The sequence below is a fragment of the Gigantopelta aegis genome, chromosome 12, assembly GCF_016097555.1.
Source record: "Gigantopelta aegis isolate Gae_Host chromosome 12, Gae_host_genome, whole genome shotgun sequence".
In the NCBI taxonomy this organism is placed as follows: domain Eukaryota; kingdom Metazoa; phylum Mollusca; class Gastropoda; order Neomphalida; family Peltospiridae; genus Gigantopelta; species Gigantopelta aegis.
In genome coordinates this window covers 40251624-40268493 of record NC_054710.1, presented here as the reverse complement: position 1 = coordinate 40268493, position 16870 = coordinate 40251624, and the positions used below count along the sequence as shown (strand labels likewise).

Sequence of the window (16870 nt, the reverse complement as noted above, 5' to 3'; positions counted from 1 at the left end):
AAAAATATCTTTACCCCACAACAGCTGATAATTTGAGATTTAAACTAAATATGTCCCAAGCTGTGAGCAAACGAACATTATGACTGTGATATACAATTTTAAGGGTGGGGTGTTCTTTACCAGAAGGTGTGTGTATATGTGTATGTGTGTATGACAGTATGTGTGTGTGTATGTGTGTGTGTGTATGTGTGTGTGTGTGGGGGGGGGGGGACATATACGTAGCTCAGTGGTAAAGTGCTTGTTTTATGCATGATTGGTTTAGGATTGATTGCCGTCGGTGGACCCATTGGGCTATTTCTGGTTCCAGCCAGTGCACCACAACTGGTATATCAAAGTCCATGGTATGTGCTATCCTGTCTGTAAGATGGGACAGATAAAAGATCCCTTGCTACTAATGAAAAAATGTAGCGGGTTTTCTTTCTAAGACTATATGTCAAAATTACTATATGTTTGACATCCAATAACCAATGATTAACATATCAATGTGGTCTAGTGGTGTTGTTAAACAAAAACTTTATCTTTTTCACTGGAAGATAAATACTGTCCTGCATGAGCTGTGCTGTGCTATTGGATCAGTTTTCTTTGATGGATCAGCCTTAGGTGGTTTTATTTGGTGTTTTTTGGGGGGTGGTGGTTCTATTTCCCCCCTCACTATCCTAACCATTGTGCTATATATATACATGTATGGTATATCAGCTGCCATGATTTGCTGCCATGCCTGTTTTTTGCAAAGTGTATCTATTTCTTTCTAAGACTATATTATGTCAAAATTACTATATGTTTGACATCCAATAACCAATGATTAACATATCAATGTGGTCTAGTGGTGTCGTTAAACAAAAACTTTATCTTTTCACTGGAAGATAAATACTGTCCTGCATGAGCTGTGCTGTGTTATTGGATCAGTTTTCTTTGATGGATCAGCCTTAGGTGGTTTTATTTGGTGTTTTTTGTGGGGTTTTTTTGTGGGGTGGTGGTTCTATTTGCCCCCTCACTATATATAGTGCTATATATACATGTATGGTATATCAGCTGCCATGATTTGCTGCCATGCCTGTTTTTTGCAAAGTGTATCTATTTCTTTCTAAGACTGTGGGGTTTTTGTGTATCTAAAAGATCTCTTGCTGCTAGTTGATATAGGTAACCTACATGTATGTGGAAGGGTTCTTGTCTCACTGTTTAATTAAAATGTAGCGGGTTTCCTCTGATGACTACGAGTCAGAATTACCAAATGTTTGACATCCAATAGGCGATGATTAATTAATCAATGTGTTAAACAAAACAAACTTTACGTGACATGTAGGTTGTGATGGTTTCAGAATACTCACAGCTGGAGTTGCACTTTATGAACATTCGTTTAGAACTGTGAAATATTTAGTAGATCCATCTATAACAATACAGTGTCGTGCTGGTCCAGCATACATTCTACTAATTTAAATAGGATTTTTAATTGTCTGTGACTTCATGAATATTGATGTATTCTTGTGTAAATGTTTACATTTCGCTATAAATAGTTCATACCTGCAGGGGGCAGGATGTAGCCCAGTAGTACAGCACTCGCTTGATGCACGGTCGGTGTGGGATCGATCCCTGTCGGTGGGGCCCATTGGGCTATTTCTCGTTCCAGCCAGTGCACCATGACTGGTATTTCAAAGGTCGTGGATGTACTACCCTGTCTGTGGGATGGTGCATATATAAAAGATCCCTTTTGCTAATCGAAAAGAGTAGCCTATGAAGTGGCGACAGCGGGTTTCCTTTTTCAATATCTGTGTGGTCCGTAACCATATTATGTCTGACACCATATAACCGTAAATAAAATGTGTTGAGTGCGTTGTTAAATAAAAAAAAAAAAAATCATATCTACATCAAAATATTTAAGCTTTAAATGGAATTAGCTCTTTTGTGTGAATAAAAAAAATGTCAGAACCATTTCACAACACCAACAAGCATTATGATCATAAAAGTGTTAGAATTGTCAAAATGACAAATCCACTATGTTAACAGCATGGACAAGTATGATCTCTATATTTTATGATTCATCCATTGCTAATTATGACAGGTCATTGAGAGCACATAGGGACCTGAATTTGAAGATCTTGTTTGTTGTCAATATAAATTTTGCCAGAAGTGAACCAGATAATCATAATACTATAATGTTTTTGTCACTTTATAGCTGCCCTTTTCTCAAACCTCCACCCGTAACCAAATCGGTTGAACCAAAACCTAACTTTTCAGTGTGCACACAGTTATAAAGGATTGGGTTCAATTAAGCAGTGTGTGTGTTAAAGTAACTGTGTGAATCCAATTTGATGTTTATTAATAGTGTATGCATTGAGTCAGTGACTTTGTTTGTGTTCACCACACTGATATTACTCAGGAAATTGTCATGCATGTAGTCATTCATATACACTACTGTTGGTTTCCATTCTGAAATCCTTGTTAATAATAATGTTAAATTTATTATAGGTTTTTTGTTGTTGTTTTTTAACGACACCACTAAAGCACATTGATTTATTAATCATCAGCTATTGAATGTCAAACATATGGTCATTATGACACCGACATAGAGAAGAAACCCGCTACAATATTTCCATTAGTAGCAAGGAATCTTTTATATGCACCATCTCACAGACAGGATAGCACATACCACAGCCTTTGAAATTGAATGTCAAACATATGGTCATTATGACACCGACATAGAGAGGAAACCCACTACAATATTTCCATTAGTAGCAAGGAATCTTTTATATGCACCGTCCCACAGTCAGGATAGCACATACCACAGCCTTTGATATACCAGTCGTGGTGCACTGGCTTAAATTTATTATAGGTGTATCATGAGATAACTATGGCTAAAGAACGTACTTGCGTTTGTGTACCCCAGTAGGTTTCTGTTCAGGAATCTTTGTAGATTTTCATTGTGTATGCCAAGACATAATTGCCAGTTAGTAAAGAGTGCATGGATTCATGTATCTTAACTAGGTTTCTGTTCAGGAATCTTTGTAGATTTTCATTGTGTATGCCAAGACATAATTGCCAGTTAGTAAAGAGTGCATGGATTCATGTATCTTAACTAGGTTTCTGTTCAGGAATCTTTGTAGATTTTCATTGTGTATGCCAAGACATAATTGCCAGTTAGTAAAGAGTGCATGGATTCATGTATCTTAACTGCAGTGTTTCTACCAGAAAGAAATATTTGGATATGGCGCTATGGAAATAAATGCAACCACAGTCAACAGGGGGTATGGTACGTGCCCCCCCTCCCCCCCCGAACAAAAATGGGTTAAGTTTAGGGTTAGGGTTAAGAAAATCATACAGTAATGATAAGAGTAATTCATTTTGTCAAAAGGTTAACTTGAAAAAAAAAAAAAAAATCAGCAAATTTTCAACCCTGAGTTACTGGTATATCAAAGGATGTGGTATGTGCTGTCCTATGTGTGAGAGAATGGATATTAAAGATCCCTTGCTACTAATGGAAAAATGTTGCTGGTGTCCTCTGAAGACAGCATGTCGAAATTACCATACGTTAGATATCCAATAGATGATGATTAATTAATCAGTATGCTCTACTGGTGTTATTAAACAAACTTTAATGTTCATGCATCTACATCAATAGCTTACTTTGTGGCAGGCATCATTCTGGCACCCCATAACTCCCCTTAGACTAATTCTTGTTCTTCTTCTTTTTGTTCACTCTAATCATGACTGTCAAGTCCTAAATAGGTTGCTTTCACAACTTAATCTATTCTATCGGACATCAGGGTGAACTGGGCAGTTTTCTTAAGGTGTTCATTGTCGCCAAGGATACGTAAGCAGGCCATATCTGGGGCCTAATTCACTAAACTCTGGCAACTTTGCGATCTTGCAGTGCAATGCTAAAAGTCTTGCAAAGAGGATGCTTTGTTGTCTAGCAGAGCCTAAGAGATCTTTGTGAATTAGGCCCCTGGGCCCTGTAACACAAAGCACTCGTAACACTTACGTCAGACATACGCCGCACATTATGTATGGGGTACGTCTCACGTAAGTGTTACGAGTGCTTTATGTTACCGGGCCCTGGTCTCTTATTTCTTGGTGCTGCCTGCAGTCCTTGAGGAAGTGGGTTGTTGTCTCTTCTCCCTGTCCACATCCACATAGACACGTTGTTGTAGTCGAGAGCTTCAGTCTGTGTAGGTGGGTTAGTTGTTAGTGGTTAGTGAGAGAGAAGAGGGTGTAGTGATCTAATACCTACCCACTGAGTAGTTAAATCTCACTCTGGTTGGGAGCCGGTACTGGGCTGTGAACCCTGTACCTACCAGACTTATGTCCGATGGCTTAACCATGACACCACTGAGGCCAGTAATCCTTTGATTGAGACTACTTCAAGGAGAGCAGTTACTAGCTCCCCTTATCATGTGAATATAAAACCAAAATGAAAACCCCCCACAAACAACAGGTAACACAAAAGGATTAAAAATCAATCCTCAATATGGTGATAATATCTTAAATGGCTCCTCATAATCTAAGTTAGGGGAGCAATATTCACTCCTTACAAGTTCTTTCATGGTGAGGTTTGACAGGGTTTTATCACCTATGTTTTTAGACTCCGATAATCGGCCCCATTTCCCCACCTTTCCTCATTAACTATGTCATTTTTTATTCGTACGTTTGGAGTAAAAATTTCACAATCTATGTAAATAATTATCATTTATTATTATTATATAAAGACATATTTTGAAAAAAATACATAAGACAAGATATTGATTTGAATAAATACAAGTATAGTATTAGTCTTTTCAAACAAGGCTTACTAAGATGTTTTTTAAATGAAACTGAAAATTCCCTAAATTTTGTAAAACAACACTCAAATTCTCAAAGTCAAAGCCATGGGTGTCAAGTCAAATTTTATAAATAAAACCCAGGTTTGAATAATATGAGGAAAAAGTAAAGAATATTTAACAACACCCCATCCAATTTTTATCTTATGGCTTTTTGGTGTTCAAGATGGTTATTACAACACTTGGTCTAAATAAAGAGGAAACCCACTGCTGCCAAATAGCAAGATATCTGTTATACACATGTCTCACAGATGAGTCATAGTCTTTGATGTACTGGCCATGGGGTATGGTTGGAATGGGATAAAGACCAGTGGGTACACCAAAGAAGATTGATTCTCTGGCCCATTGCACATCAGGTGATCACTGTACCACAGAGCTACATCAGCCATCCATTAAAAGGACAGTCCCTAGTTTTTAAACACTAAAACATATTTTTGACTATTATAGGCAATATTTTATAACTGAAATCATACTTTTGTTAGATTTTATGGTTTAGATTATCAATTTATGTATATTCGAAGTGTTTTTGGTCATCCTGGTGTTTTCAATATCACAAAATGCATTTTTCATATTTATAAAAATGCACGTGCGTCTGAGAAGTAACAGTCACGGAGTCGAGTTTTAGTCTTTTTTTTAGAGGGTATTTCAACATTTCAAAATCAGAGACACATGTTTCACTCAATTGTAACTTAATTTATCCAAATGTGTTACAGGTTTGTAAACTTATAGTGTTAATTTTTACGGGTTGAAACTAGAATCTGTCCCTGTAACAAGTAACTACCGACCAGCAGTTAATTCTAACTACAGATAGCAGATAATGCTGATTACACATACTCCGATTATAACTACCGACCAGCAGTTAATTCTAACTACAGATAGCAGATAATGCTGATTACACATACTCCGATTATAACTACCGACCAGCAGTTAATTCTAACTACAGATAGCAGATAATGCTGATTACACATACTCCGATTATAACTACCGACCAGCAGTTAATTCTAACTACAGATAGCAGATAATGCTGATTACACATACTCCGATTATAACTACCGACCAGCAGTTAATTCTAACTACAGATAGCAGATAATGCTGATTACACATACTCCGATTATAACTACCGACCAGCAGTTAATTCTAACTACAGATAGCAGATAATGCTGATTACACATACTCCGATTATAACTACCGACCAGCAGTTAATTCTAACTACAGATAGCAGATAATGCTGATTACACATACTCCGATTATAACTACCGACCAGCAGTTAATTCTAACTACAGATAGCAGATAATGCTGATTACACATACTCCGATTATAACTACCGACCAGCAGTTAATTCTAACTACAGATAGCAGATAATGCTGATTACACATACTCCGATTATAACTACCGACCAGCAGTTAATTCTAACTACAGATAGCAGATAATGCTGATTACACATACTCCGATTATAACTACCGAGCAGCAGTTAATTCTAACTACAGATAGCAGATAATGCTGATTACACATACTCCGATTATAACTACCGACCAGCAGTTAATTCTAACTACAGATAGCAGATAATGCTGATTACACATACTCCGATTATAACTACAAATATTATCTGATTACACATACTCCGATTATAACTACAAATAGCAGTTAATTCTGATTATAGATATTCCGATTATAGACATAAATAGCAAATAATTCTGATCATAAATATTTTGATTATAAATATAAATTGCAGTTAATTCTGATTATAGATATACATATGTACTGGAAACATGTTTGGATGCCAATTATTAGTATTTTTTGGCTTTTCAGTATAGTTTTCATCAAGAATTTAAATATATTTTTATTGTCACAAAGATGTATGGCAATGCCCCCCCCCCCCCCCCCCCAAAAAAAAAAAAAAGAAAAAAAAAAAGAAAAAGAAAAAAAAGATAAAACAAATAAATAAAAAAGATAAAATTAAATAATTAAAAATTACACATGTACATGATGTATACATTGTATTTATACAGCAATTATATAATAACAAGATATTGCACAATACACAATTACCATGAAATAAAGCCTGTACAATGGAAGTTGAACTTGTTCTATTTACATGTACTTAATACATAACCTATCTGGATAAATATACACAGAGCCAGTGTTTTCAGACACCAACATGTCAACACTTGTCAGAGGACGTACATTTTAATTTGTACATTCTATTCTCTGGTTTACAAAAATGTGTTAAGGTTAAAATAACAATACACAGAATGTATCTGGATTTGGAGAGTACTTTTTAACATGTGCCTACTACTACTAGGGTTTCAGGCATAAGTACATTTGGAAGGTTATGTTGAATCATGCATGCTTACTGTATATGGGACTATGAAAAGTTCTGCAAAATCCTGAGCTTTTGAATCAAAGCATGTACCAAAATTTGAGTATAGAATTCTAGCTTTTCTGTACTTATATGCATTGTTTTCCATGGGTGTGGGGTGTGTTCAATTTGATAGATGTTTTATATTCACACATACTAATGTCTGTGTGCCGTATTAACATGTTTGTTGTTCACTACTAATTAATTTAATATCAATTATTTTATGAGGAACCTAGATTATTTTGAATTTGTAATTTTATTAGGTGTTGTGTAGGTGGGTTTTTTTTAATGTACCAGGTAATATTTATTTAGTTATAAACTCTGTTATGTATAATTATGATCATTACTGGTTTGGAAAATCAAACTTTTGTTTTGGATGATATAACAATTTTACAACCCGTCCAATAAAAACAAAACAGGAACAGCAAAACCTAAAACAAACAACTGTTGTGTATATGTGAAATTCTATATATTAAAATGTGTTGACTTGAACAGTTATTTGATAGTTCGTGAGTGAAAACAAAGTCTTTGTCTCAACCACTTAATTTTCTCAACGTTTGATAGTTTGTTAACGTGCACGAATAAGGTGACATTCTAAGGATACACATTCATTACAGTTGTGTCGTATGATTCGCCGGCATCCTGCTGCCTTCATCAATTAACTGTGGGGCGGGATGTAGCCCAGTGGTAAAGCACTCGCTTGATGTGTGGTCGGTTTGGGATCGATTCCCGTCGCTAGACCCATTGGGCTATTTTTCGTTCCAGCCAGTGCACCACGACTGGTATACATTATCAAAGGCTGTGGTATGTACTACCCTGTCTGTGGGATGGTGCATATAATAAAAGATCCCTTGCTGCTAATCAAAAAGAGTCGCCCGTGAAGTGGTGACAGTGGGTTTCCGCTATCAATATCTGTGTGGTCCTTAACCATATGTCTGACATCATATAACCGTAAATAAAATGTGTTTAGAACGTAGTTAAATAGAACTATTTCCAATTAACTGTCTTTTTCTACATAGTTACGGGATTTTCGTAGTGTTATATATTGATAGACTGTTGCATTTCTTCATTTATGTGAACAGAAATTTTATTAATAATCATGTAGCTATTGTTTTTTTCTTCATATACATGTAGGTTAATGAGAATTAACTGTATTTACCACTGTATGGACAGATTATGAGGACGGATAACGCAAAGTCATAAACCTATACTAGCAGAATACGACTTTTGATGTCACTAATGTGACGTCACATGCAAAGCTACATTACACAATAGCTCATTTGACCTCTAGGTCATCGTACAATGTAGCTGAAATAATAAAATACTCCACTTGTGTCCATCAGATACTATTTACCTTACAGCTCAATTAAAAATGTATTCAACTCATTTTCATGTTAGATACATTTTGAAACAGTTTGTAAGATAAATGGTATCTAATAGAAATGATTGTAGTATTTTCTCTATATCATTGACTAGTTGTTAATTATGTGCTGTGAAATTGTTTATTTTTGTGAGCTTAAATTTTTAGTGAAAAGGTTTCTGTGTGTACTTAAATTCATGGATAAAAAAATGGTATCGTAAATTGGTATTAAATGTACTTATGTTAATGTTATTATATGTTTGTTGTGTTCTTAAACTTGTTGGCTACTCTAGTCCATGAATTAAACCAAAATTATACCACGACGACACAAAAGTGATTTCACAGTTTTTGAGATTACACTGAGTTACCTTAATTTTGTGCTCTCATAAATATATAATTGGTTTTAAATTCCATATTACAATTATAAAACTTGGGTTAAAAAAACAAAAACCCCCAGATAAACTGGGGAAAAAATTGGGGGGAGGGGAAACGGGGGAAAAAAAGACGAAGAAGAAAAACCAGTGGTAGATTTATTGAAATATTGTGTAAGGTGGATTTTTAAAATGACATATATAACACAGGTTGTAATTGGAGCAAGTCGGTTATGAGGTTCATTGTGTCATTCCCGTGGAGTACAGTACACCACCTAGAGACATGAATAGGCCTGCGAGTTCAAGGAGTGTAAAGTATCTGGAAATATGCTTGGGGAATGTTTGTCTAAGTGAAAAGTACATCTTCTGTAAATAAACTGTGTTTACTTGTCACATAAACACATATATCACATTCCCATGGTACATATATCTACATGTACAGACATTTATGATCTATACTACTCAACATAATTTCGGGAATGTTTGCTAACTCCAGTCTAATTTAATATACTGTATTGCATTAGGTTTATATATTATGTAATGTTCTATATCAATGTAGTAGTGTTGGTATAAAGTGCTCCTACTGGCAGTAGCTAGTGGGATTTCCCTATTAGCTCAGTTGGTAGAGCACTGGACTCTGGCAATGAGAGTCTGTGATTCAAATCTCCTCAGTAGAGGTTGATTTTTCTGTTACATAAAACAATTTAGAAAAAAATAAACAATATAACATAAAGATGAGGTAAAAAGTTTTTTTTGTCATGTTTTAATTGGCCAAATGATGTAAATAATAAGACACATTGTTTCAATATGATACATTCTACTGTGTAACATAAATATTAGCAAATTTAACACTACATTATTAGGCTAGTATTTAACTGATTTGATCAATGGCATTTCAGAATTTTTATATTGATTTTGATAATCAGTTCATTCATCCATTTACCTTTGTTTGACATCCATTAGCCAAATTTTATATTTGTGCTTGGATGTTGTTAATTAATCATTTGTTTGTTTGTTCATTCCTTCGTTCATTCATTTATTCATTCGTTCGTTCATACGTTTGTTTGTTTGTTTGTTCACTTGTTCATTCTTTGTTCATTCATTGTTCATTCATTCATTCATTCATTCATTCATTCATTTATTCATCCATCCATCCAGGGGTTTAAACTGCACCAAAGTCAAGGTCGATAAATGTTATGCCCAAAATAATGTTTTCTCAAAACAATCACGCCCAAATCAAGTACAGACATGTTTTCTCAAAACAATCGCGTCCAAATCAAGTACAGACATGCTGACCTCAAAACAATCACGCCCAAATCAAGTACAGACATGCTGACCTCAAAACAATCACGCCCAAATCAAGTACCGACATGCTGGCCTCAAAACAATCACGCCCAAATCAAGTACAGACATGCTGACCTCAAAACAATCACGTCCAAATCAAGTACAGACATGCTGACCTCAAAACATTTAAACTCAAAACCAGTCAGATGTTAAGCTTTCGGTATGAATTTTAAAATATATATCCACAACTCTTCCCCAGCTGTTAATAATATTATTGATCTAAAAAGACCTCACTGCACTCAGAACAGACAATAAAACATGCTGTGCACAAATGTATTGAGATCTAAAGCCTTGTCATTCATTCACACCATGGCGTTATGGTTTTGGTGCTTAGTGGTAAATACATGTGATAGGGTCAGAACAAGACAAATCAGCAGTGCATTGCTGCTGTTGACAAAACCTGTATACACTGAATGCATCTGTCACACAAGAATTCATTCATCACTGCATGTGCTGCTGTGAAAATACACACTCATCAGTATATGTCCTGCATGTACATGTAGGTCTGTCAGCCATGTGTTTTGGTCTTACAGTGGGGTGGGATATAGTCCAGTGGTAAATTAGAACGCTTTGCCTAATGTGCGGTCGATCTAGGATTGATATCCATCGGTGAGCCCAGGGCGGGATGTAGTCCAGTGGTAAATTAGAACACTTTGCCTAATGTGCAGTCGATCTAGGATTGATATCCATCGGTGAGCCCAGGGGTGGGATGTAGTCCAGTGGTAAATTAGAACGCTTTGCCTAATGTGCAGTCGATCTAGGATTGATATCCATCGGTGAGCCCAGGGCGGGATGTAGTCCAGTGGTAAATTAGAACGCTTTGCCTAATGTGCAGTCGATCTAGGATTGATATCCATCGGTGAGCCCAGGGCGGGATGTAGTCCAGTGGTAAATTAGAACGCTTTGCCTAATGTGCAGTCGATCTAGGATTGATATCCATCGGTGAGCCCAGGGGTGGGATGTAGCCCAGTGGTAAAAGTAAAACGCTCGCTTGATGTGCAGTCGGTTTGGGATCGATCCTTGTCAGTGGGCCCATTGGGCTATTTCTTGCTCCAGCCAGTGCACCACAACTGGTACATCAAAGGCTGTGGTATGTGCTATCCTGTCTGTGGGAAAGTGCATATAATAGATCCCTTGCTGCTGATCGAAAAGGTTAGCCCATGAAGTGGCAACAGCAGGTTTCTGGTGCATAATCCTGTCTATGGGATGGTGAATGTAAAAGATTCCTTGCTACTAATGGAAAAATGTAGCAGGTTCCCCCCACTAAGACTGTATGTCAGAATATCAATGGTTTGACAGCCATTGTGCTCTAGTGGTGTCATTAAACATTTCACAAACTAACTTCTGTGCACCTACATGTCTACCAATAGTTTTTTTTCTGGAATCTTCATAAATCTGCACCATATGTATCATGTTCTGCCAGTTAAAGGAGTGGTAATGAAGGCAGGTAAATGCATTTATCGGCAGTATAATAGAATCTTTGTATACAAAGTAAAGTAAAGTTTGTTTTATTTAACGACGCCACTAGAGCACATTGATTTTTTTTATCTTATCATCGGCTATTGGACGTCACACATATGGTCATGCTGACACTTGCCACGTAGGCTACTCTTTTATGACAGGCAGCAAGGGATCTTTTATTTGCACTTCTCACAGGCAGAATAGCACAAACCATGGCCTTTGTTGAACCAGTTATGGATCACTGGTCGGTGCAAGTGGTTTACACCTACCCATTGAGCCTTACGGAACACTCACTCAGGATTTGGAGTCGGTATCTGGATTAAAAATCCCATGCCTCGACTGGGATCCGAACCCAGTACCTACCAGCCTGTAGACCGATGGCCTAACCACGACACCACCGAGGCAGGTATTCTTCGTATACATGCAGGGTTTTATCACCTGTTTCTGGACTGATAATCGACACCATTAACTTTCTTGTCTTAGCTTTCAAACAGCTTTGTGATACAGAAATAGAAACTAATAACCTGCATCTTTAGCCCATGCAGGCTGGCAATACTAGTAATCACTTGCAGTGTAACTGATGTTAGTTCAGTGGGCGAGTAGATACTTTCCTATGTTGATTTTTGCTTTATTTATTTCATGATTGTTTGTATTGGCAAATCCGTACACCATGTAATTACAAAAGTCCTGTGATTTTTCTTCTCAGAATAGGTAACAAGGTAAAGTTTATTTTGTTTAACGACACCACTAGAGCACATTGATTTATTAATCATCGGCTATTGGATGTCAAACATTTGGTAATTTTGACATATAGTCTTTGAGAGGAAACTACATTTTTTTCATTAGTAGCAAGGGATCTTTTATAGGCCCTATCCCACAGACAGGATAACACATATCATGGCCTTTGATATACCAGTTGTGGTGCACTGGCTAAAATGAGAAATACTCCAAGAGCCCACCGATGGGAGTTGATCCCAGACCGACCATGTATCAAGTGAGAGCTTATTTACCACTGGGCTACATCCCACCCCGAATAGGTAATAAATGTTTTATATCTGTCATTCTCATACTGCTAACCAAAGTTTGTTTTGTTTAACGACACCACTAGAGCACATTGATATATTAATCATTGGCTATTGGATGTCAAACATATGGTCATTTTGACAGTCTTAGAAGAAACCCGCTACATTTTTCCATTAGTGTCGAGGGATCTTTTATATGCACCATCCCACAGACAGGATAGCACATACCATGGCCTTTGATATACCAGTCGTGGTGCACTGGCTGGAACGAGAAGCAGCCAAATGGGCTTACCAACAGGGATCGATCCTAGAATGACCGCGCATCAGGCGTGCGCATTACCACTGGGTTACATCCCGCCCCTTACTACTAACCAATAATTTGAGGGGATAATAGTTTTTCTTGGGGACCATTAACTTCTCTTGGCAACTATATAAGTAGGAAACGACACACTCGACACATTTTTATTTACAGTTATATGGCGTTGGACATATGGTCAAGGACCACACAGATATTGAGATCTAGGAAACCTGCTATCGCCACTTCATGGTCTACTCTTTTCGATTAGCAGCAAGGGATCTTTTATATGCACCATCCCACAGACAGGATAACACATACCACGGCCTTTGATATACCAGTCGTGGTGCACTGGCTGGATATATAGTAGGGATGTATGGTGTTATTGGTATACCAATATATTATGATTTAAAAGGTAAATAATATGTATTATAATACAACCTACCTGTACCAATATACACACCGTAATTTACATATTTCAAGTTCTTTTTAAGTTGGAAACCCCCATTTCTAGATTTGACTGGTTTTCTGAACTGTTTTTAAAGATTTAAGAGCCATAACATTATTAAATAAGTTTTAATACACCGATGTGATCCATATATTCCGTGTTTTAAGTAATAAACTTCAAGGCTGGTAGGTCCAGGGTTCGCAGCCCTGTACTGGCTCCCACCTGAGTTTTAACGACTCAGTGGGTGGGTATAAGATCACTACACCCTCTTCCATCTCACTGACCACTAACTAACTCACTGTCCTAGTCAGACAGCCCAGGTATAGCTGAGGTGTGTGCCCAGGACAGCATGCTTGAACCTTAATTGGATATGAGCAGGAAAATAAGTTGAAATGAAATGATAAAAAGGCCATGTGCAGTTTTAACCTTCACTTTCTGGAGTCACTTGAGTCTATTTTTACCCTCTGATGCCTGCAGAGATGGAACTCACCATCGACAAATTTAATAAATTCCAAACATTTCTGTGAGGTTGTGTGAGCACAAATAGACACAAGAAAGAAACACTTCATCTATTTTTACCCTGGACATCATCAGTGGATGGATCAGGTCAACAAGAGACAGTGTTAACACTCAGCACTTAGATGCAGTGAATCAGTTTCACATGTTGCTGATATTCAGTTGCCAACTGCACTAAGAAAGCTAGATAAACTCCAACCTGCCATGCCAACTGTTGATGGAATACCTACTCCTGCATGTGATGCATGTGGCTGATGGGTGGAAATGTGTGGCATATTTTGGCATATTTTGTATTGGTCTAAATAAAAGCCAAATGAATAATTAACAATAATGATTTATCTCTCATTCTTTCATGTTTTCTTTCTTTCTTCTTTTTTTTCCGTTTAATTTTTTCTGTCTAGTTTTGACTCCCATCTGTCCAATAATCTTTCCATAATCTTTCCATCCATCTGTTCATTTTCACTTGTCCATATATCCATATATCCATCCATCCATCCGGGGCGAGACGTAGGTTGGTGGTACAGCACTCGCTTGATGCATGGTCATTCTGGGATCGATCCCCATTCGTGGGTCCATTGGGATATTTCTCGTTCCAGCCAGTGCACCACGACTGGTATATCAAAAGGCTGTGGTATGTGCTATCATGTCTTCGGGATGGTGCATATAAAAGACCCCTTGCTGCTAATCGAAAAGAGTTGCCCATGAAGTGGCAACAGCAGGTTTCCTCTCAATATCTGTGTGGTCCTTAACCATATGTCTGCCACCATATAACCGAAAATAAAATGTGTTGAGTGCATCTTTAAATAAAACATTTCCATCCATCCATCCATCCATCCATCCATCCATCCATCCATCCATCCATCCATCCATTCATTCAATCATTCATATCTTCATGAGATCATTCATTGATAAAGTAAAAAAAATATTGAGAAAAAAAGAGACAAGATTTGATTGCATTTTACAGTTTTACAAGTGTTAAATCTATATATTGCTTGATAATATTACAAGTTTGTAGATGTAATATTTCAAACTCATAGATGTAATTGGCTTCATTAGATTTGAGTAAATAATCAATATTTTGTAAAATAGAATTAACAAAAAAAAACCCGAAAAGAAAATGTGTATTTGAATATTAAAGGGACAGTCCTGAGTTCGTTGCCATTGTTTAGATGTTGTGGACTACCAGAGACGATTCAAAGACAACACATTTGAATTAAATACATTTTCCTGCATAAAATATCAGTGTCTGTATATGTAAATGTGTTTCTGGTCGTCCCAGTATTATACTAGCTGAAACTTCATTTCGTTTCCCAATGTATATATATATTTGTTCATACATACAAAATTGTTGGGAGGCCAAATCCAGTTTGGGCAACATACAAATAATAGGACAACAAGAAACACTGAATATACAGACACTTATATTCTAAAGATAAACAATGTTTAGTATGTAATTTTAGTCATTAAAATATTTTATCAGTTGGAACATCTTATAATGGCAACAAACTCAGGACTGTCCCTTTAATAGTTAAAATTAGTTAAGATATACCTTATAGTATTTATCAGTTACATGTATTATAAAACAGCGACGTGAAGTTCTCTAATTTTGAAAAACTACATAGACAAATCAGTAAGTTTTCATATATAATTCTGCTGTTTCCAGATGTTTGCATCATAAAGCCTAGATAGAGACATCTGCAACAGTTTTTATATTCTGCTATTTTCAAACATTTCGATTGTAAAGCCTGGATAAACAAATATGTAACAGTTTTCATAATCTGCTATTTCCAAATGTTTGGACCTTAAAGCCTAATTTTAAGATTATAAAGCCTGGATAAACAAATCTGTAACAGCTTTCATATTGTATTTTCAAATGTTTTGATCATAAAGCCTAGATAAGCACATGTATATGTAAAAGTTTTCATATTCTATTTTTAAAAGTGTGGATATACATCTAAAGCCTAGATAAGCACATCTGTAACAGTTTTTATATTCTGTTGTTTCCAAATGTTTGTATAATAAAGGCTATATAAGCAAATCTATAACAGTTTTTGTATTCTACTATTTGCAAATGTTTGGATCATAAAGCCTATATGAACAAATCTATAACAGTTTTCATCCTCTGCTATTTCCAAATGTTTGGATCATAAAGCCTAGAAAAACATATCTATGACAGTTTTTATATTCTGCTATTAATTTCCAAATGTTTGGATCTTAAAGCCTATATGTTTTGATACTCTGCTATTTCCAAATGTTTGGATCATAAAGCCTAGAAAAACAAATCTATAACAGTTTTTATATCCTGCTATTTCCAAATGTTTGGATCATAAAACAAATCTATAACAGTTTTCTTATTCTGCTATTTACCGAATGTTTGGATCAAAGAGGCTATAATAATAGAATCTATAACAGTTTTGATACTCTGCTATTTCCAAATGTTTGGATCATAAAACAGATCTATAACAGTTTTCATATTCTGCCATTTACCGAATGTTTGGATCCTAGAACCTATATAAACAGATATGTAACAGTTTTGATGCTCTGCTGTTTGTGAACGTTTAGATCACCCGATCCACCCACCGCGGCGGTCGGGCGACCCGTTCAAGGTGGAGATGCCTGAGAATGTGAACTGCTGCTTCAAGATGATCCAGGGCGTGATGTATGTCTACCGCAACATGGAGGACATGGCCCAGTCCCAGCCCATCGAGTGGCCCTACCCCGACGCGTGCACCTACCTGGACGACCAGAACCTCATGTATGCCTTCATCAGCGACGGGCCTCTGTAAGTGATTGCAGGCGGGTCCCATTAAGGGCCATTTAACAATAATATTGGGTCATTATTGCAGTCAGATCCCATTAGGGGCCATTTAGCAATAATAT

The 16870-nt window shown here is 36.6% G+C and overlaps 1 protein-coding gene across 3 annotated transcripts in view; it reads left to right on the top strand.

Annotated features, from left to right (window-relative positions):
* LOC121386306 (AMP deaminase 2-like) overlaps positions 1-16870 on the top strand; it is an 82599-nt gene that overhangs the window by 38379 nt on the left and 27350 nt on the right. For all 3 annotated transcript variants that reach the window (XM_041517165.1, XM_041517164.1, XM_041517163.1), the window contains one exon: positions 16553-16772. In XM_041517165.1, coding sequence (XP_041373099.1) covers positions 16553-16772 — 220 coding nt within the window. The remainder of the gene's footprint in view (positions 1-16552; positions 16773-16870) is intronic.